General features: G+C 35.1%; 1 protein-coding gene across 2 annotated transcripts; it reads left to right on the forward strand.

Moving 5' to 3' along the window:
• Positions 1 to 874: 874 nt before the first annotated feature.
• LOC142612652 (uncharacterized) lies at positions 875 to 4,622 on the forward strand. 2 transcript variants are annotated; one of them, XR_012840162.1, is made up of 4 exons: positions 875 to 1,057; positions 1,881 to 3,555; positions 3,737 to 3,876; positions 4,064 to 4,525. XR_012840162.1 is itself a non-coding variant. In XM_075784773.1 (3 exons), the coding sequence occupies exons 2-3, from the start codon at positions 1,884 to 1,886 to the stop codon at positions 4,417 to 4,419; spliced, it is 2,028 nt and encodes a 675-aa protein (XP_075640888.1). In that variant the 5' UTR covers positions 875 to 1,057; positions 1,881 to 1,883; the 3' UTR covers positions 4,420 to 4,622. The 2 variants fall into 2 exon arrangements, 1 of the variants encoding a protein (XP_075640888.1); XM_075784773.1 differs by lacking the exon at positions 3,737 to 3,876 and having other exon boundaries at positions 4,064 to 4,622.
• Positions 4,623 to 5,487: the final 865 nt, after the last annotated feature.

Here is a 5,487-nt window from a genome sequence, read left to right on the forward strand (position 1 = left end):
ATCTAAACAAACTGAGTTAAGTATTAAGATTTCAGATTATTTATTCAATTTTTTTTCTTTTTAGGTACAATTATAATTTTATTCATTTTATTTTTTAAACTTAATAACTCCTCCTAACAAGTGTTAAATAAAGTAATGGATCAACAAAATTATCAACAAAAAAATATCCCATGAAAGTGTTCATTGAGAAGTACTTATTTTCAATAGTTTATTTGTATAAAGCTGAAAGTTAAATTATTTAAAATAAAGTCAAGACAAAAAATAGCGTAAAACCCATTAATAATAGATGATTATAGTAAAAAGTTAACTTTTCAAATGGACATTGTTCTAGTTATATCATCTATCTGCCTGTTGGGTTCAGCTTTTTCAGCCAAAAATCACATTGCTTTTTCCATTTTTTTTTTTTGGGTAAGCATTTGAAAATGGTTCATTGGAAAAGTTGAGGATTACAAATTTTTTTACAATTTCTTGGCACAATTGTAATGTGATAGAGTGTAATTTTTTTTTTTTTTTTTTGAAAAGGAGATAAAAAGCAATTAGTAAAAAAATAAAAAATAGTTAATCACCTACGACTTGCCCCATCAAAATTGTTTGTGGTGAAAAAACTGTAGAAAAATTTATGGTACTATAATTAACCATGGTTCATTTTGGAATTCCATAATTCAGAATTTCAGACGCATTGCGTTTGCGTGGGTATCGCATTATTCCGGATGCCTCTAATTATTTTACCATTTTATTTATCTTAAAAAAAAAAAAAAAAAAAAACTCTGTGAGTGGTTGATGAGTTGACGTGAGAACATAAAGCCCACGCGCGGATCAGGTCACGTGAAATAGAATAGTAGACGATTTCCACGCCTCCTCCTAGTCCTCGGGCAGGCTGGCGAGTACCACAAATTTATCGCCGTCTTTTTTCATTTCCTCGGTTCCTTTCCTTCCTCCAAATCGCCGATCTCAAAAATTTCCCAGATTCCGACAACTCCAACTTTTTCTCTCTCCACTCTCAGCTCCCGACAACAACAGTAACAACAAATTCTTCCTCAGATCCCTCTAAATCTTGGTAAACTCTCTCTCTCTCTCTCTCTAATGCTTTCAACCACAAATTATAGTTGAGCTTTCTTTTTTCTTTAACACTTTCTTATTTCTGATTTGTTTCCTATTAATGGGTGGTTTGTTAAGCTGCTGATGATTTATAAATTTGGCTACGAAGGTATTAATGCTAACATGTAACTGCAAGTGATAGTTTAACTTAAAACTGTAAACTAGTATGTCAATCAAGTACTCAAAATGTGGATTCTCAAAATAAATAAACAAAAAGTTGACAAAAGTTGTAGTAACTTAGAATTGAGAGTTGTAGCCAGCTTTGTACTCAACTGGTTGGCACCTCCTAGAGTTTTCAACAGAACCATATAGGGTTCAAATCCCCCTCCTCATTGTAACTAACAAATTATTTAAAAAAAGAAAAAGAAAAAAGGAATTGAGAGTTGTATTTATAGTGAGAATATATTGAGGAACTTATCAGGGAATTAAAAAAATAATATTAATAAAGAAAGAAGACTATATCAAGAGGAAACCAATTTAAGGGGTGGAAACTCTTGCTAATTGGTAAGTTGGCAGGGAATTAAAATATATGAGTACAAGATACTGTACCTATTGTGATGGGATAATCCAGTATTTGCTATAATTAATGGAGTTTATTTTCTTTTCCTTGATCGTATCTCCATATTTATGTTATGGGTCTTTCTTACAATTATAGAAGTTTTTCTTAAGCATTATAATTGAAATTCTCTTTTTCAAACATATGTTTCTGCGTGTTAGTCTTTGTGCTTTGTGTGTGTTCACGGGCTAAATAGAGAATCTTACTGAATTTCTTACTTTCAAAGAAAATGGTCCGGGGAAAAGATGCCTGTTGGGAACATTGCGAGCTTGTTGATGCAACCAGACAGAAGGTTAGGTGTAATTATTGTCAGCGGGAGTTCAGTGGGGGCGTATACAGGATGAAGTTTCACTTAGCTCAAATAAAGAACAAAGATATAGTCCCCTGTACTGAAGTACCGGCTGATGTGCGGGACCATATCCAAAGTATATTAAGCACTCCCAAGAAACATAAGACTTCCAAGAAAACAAAGGTGGATCAGGCAGTAGCAGCCAATGGTCAACAAAATAGCTCTTCTGGTAGTGATGGCTTCCATCCTAACCATGGATCTAGTGGACAGAAAGGAAGCACCTGCCCATCTTTGTTATTTCCACCCCCTTCACCAAGTGGACAGCCTGCAGTAGATGATGCTCAAAAGCAAAAACAGGATGATGCTGACAAAAGAATTGCTGTTTTTTTCTTCCACAATTCTATTCCTCTCAGTGCTGCTAAATCCATGTATTATCAGGAAATGGTAAATGCTATTGCAGAGTGTGGGGTTGGCTACAATGCCCCAAGTTATGAAAAATTGAGATCTACTCTTTTGGAGAAAGTGAAAGGTGATATACATGACCGTTACAAGAAATATAGAGATGAGTGGAAAGAAACAGGCTGTACAATCTTGTGTGATAGCTGGTCTGATGGAAGGACTAAATCAATTATAGTATTTTCAGTTACATGCCCTAAGGGGACACTTTTTTTGAAGTCAGTTGATGTATCAGGTCATGAAGATGATAGTTCTTACTTGTTCGAGTTGCTTGAGCGTGTTCTTCTGGAAATTGGTGTGGAAAATGTTGTTCAAGTTATAACAAATACCCCAGACAGTTATTTTAATGTAGGAAGACGTCTTATGGGCAAATACAGTTCATTGTTTTGGTCTCCTTGTGCTTCTTACTGTATAGATAAGATGTTGGAAGACATTGGTAAACAAGAGAGGGTGGCTACAGTCTTGGAGGAGGCAAAGAGCATCACAAGGTACATATATAGTAATGCATGGACATTGAGTATGATGAGAAAATTCACTGGTGGAAGGGAGTTGTTTAGGCCAAGAATTACTAGATTTGTGACTAATTTCCTCACATTGAGGTCCATTGTTATTCAGGAGGACAATTTGAAGCACATGTTTTGTCATACAGAGTGGTTGTCCTCCATTTGTAGTAAACGTCCTGATGCACAAGCTGTGAAGTCGTTGCTCTATTTAGATAGATTTTGGAAGTATGCACATGAAGCTGTAAGCATTTCTGAACCACTAGTTAAAATTTTACGTATTGTTGATGGGGACATGCCTGCTATAGGCTATATATATGAAGGAATAGAGAGGTCAAAGGTAGCGGTCAAGGCATATTATAAGGGTAGTGAAGAGAACTACATGCCAATTTGGAATATAATTGATGAGAGATGGAATATGCAGCTTCATTCGTCCTTACATGCTGCAGCAGCTTTCCTTAACCCTTCCATTTTCTATAACCCTTATTTTAAGATTGATTTAAGTATTAGGAATGGGTTTCAAGAAGCAATGTTAAAGATGGCTACAATGGATAGTGATAAAATGGAGATCACTAAAGAACATCCTATATACATCAATGCACAAGGTGCTCTTGGGACTGATTTTGCTATCATGGGAAGGACACTGAATACCCCAGGTATGTGTAAACTACAATTGCTATCAAACTATATTGGTTAGAAAAGACTTGTACTTCTTTTTTTACTAGCCAGACACACATTAATTAGGGCTGCATTTCACTCGTCAGTAGACTTGTCCAATAATATAGGCTTAGTGATATAATAATCCTTCCAGCAAATAATAGTTTTCTTGTTGGTCAGAAAAAAATGTTGCTGTTGACAGTAAGAACATAAGACTACGAGAACATAATCTTTAAAATGCAAAATGTCCTACCTTCTACGGAAACTGACGGATCTCTGTCTTTCATCTTTGTTGAGAGAACATGCATTGATATTTCAAGGTAATGATTATCATTCACTTGGTATTGCACACTCTAGTACACACTGTTACGGTACAATTTTAGTTAATATCATAACATCCTTTTTAAAAAACAATTTCAAAAGAAGCATGTATAGAGTATGCAATAGCGAATGTGTAACAAGATTTTCCCTTTCATTTACTCTTAATTTGGCACCATGCAATTGTAGGTGATTGGTGGACCGGATATGGTTATGAGATCCCGACGCTCCAGAGAGCTGCAATACGGATACTGAGCCAACCTTGCAGTTCCCATTGGTGTAGATGGAACTGGAGCACTTTTGAGAGCATGCATACCAAGACACGGAACAGAATGGAGCTGGAAAGATTCAATGATTTGGTTTTTGTGCACTGCAATCTTTGGTTACAAGCCGTCTGTCAAAATAGGGATGGAAAATGTAAACCCATTATATTTGACGAAATAGATGTTAGTTCTGAATGGCCCACTGAGTCGGAATCCTCAGCTCCACTTTTGGATGATTCATGGCTGGACAATATGCCCCTTGAATGCAGGGGTAGCCCTTGAAAAAAAAAAAGAAAAAAAAAAGGATATATATATTGGATCAATGATTGTATGATTTTGTCTTATTATAATAATAATAATAAGAGGTAATAATTACACTCTTTTTTCTTGAGATTTGGAAAAATGACAATCCAAACTTGAAGGGAAAAACATTTTCCCGTTGACATTTGATTGACCAAATTTTGTTAAATTAATATTAAAATGTTGTGTGCTAATTTGCCCATTGCTTTAATGGTAGGTTTCAAAATTATCTTTTGTCAAAATTATAATTGATTTTTCAAAATTTTTAATTAAAATGTATTTTATAAATATTGTGTGAATTTACTTCTTTGTTTTCCCCTTTTTTGAATGGGTTATAGAGAGATATGCCATTGCAAGTGTTTTGGTGCTTGATAAAATTTTGTATTTTAATTCTAAATTTATCAGTTAACATTTTACTAACCCACAGTTAAACCTTTGTATATAGATTATTATAAAGATTTAGAATATTTCATTACTAATATAATGAAAGGGGGAGCGTTAATTTCTTTATACCTCAAGGGAGTGAAGTATTTTTTCCCTTCAAGTCTATGGTGGAGTGTCATTTCCCCAAACTTTAAGGGAGGGGAGTGTAATTACCCCTGTGAGGACGACGATCCCTAATCCAATTCAAATGGGCAGCCAAGATTATTAACGAGAATACACCTCAGACCTCAGGGACGAGCATTAGCTGTGTGAGGCGCATGAAGTTAAAACATCACAAAGGGAAGAAAGCATATTCGACACAAAATACGAGAAGGATGAAAGAAGAAGGGTGTAGAAGTCATCCCCTCTGCTAAATACGACAACCACTCACCTGGCTACATCAATGAGGACCATGAACAGTGGTGGCACAACTAAGATTGCAGGGTAAAAACTTACTAGTATGTTCCAAATGAGATAGAAGTCAAAGGAATGCAATCTCAACCCTCCAAGTGTAGGATTAGGATGATTTGTGTTTAAAAATAAAAGAAAAATTAAGATCCATATGAGGGGGATGGAGAAAAGGAAAGAGAAAAAAAAGACTTTGTAACCAAGAACTAGTGTAAGTGA

The sequence above is a fragment of the Castanea sativa genome, chromosome 10, assembly GCF_040712315.1.
Source record: "Castanea sativa cultivar Marrone di Chiusa Pesio chromosome 10, ASM4071231v1".
NCBI classification, from domain to species: Eukaryota; Viridiplantae; Streptophyta; class Magnoliopsida; order Fagales; family Fagaceae; genus Castanea; species Castanea sativa.

Bases quoted from the DNA above. Each gene is read 5' to 3' on its own strand.
- LOC142612652 (XM_075784773.1), top strand. From the start codon at position 1,884: ATGGTCCGGGGAAAAGATGCCTGTTGGGAACATTGCGAGCTTGTTGAT. The intron at 3,556-4,063 runs GTATGTGTAAAC...ATGCAATTGTAG, and splicing joins AAGGACACTGAATACCCCAG to GTGATTGGTGGACCGGATAT.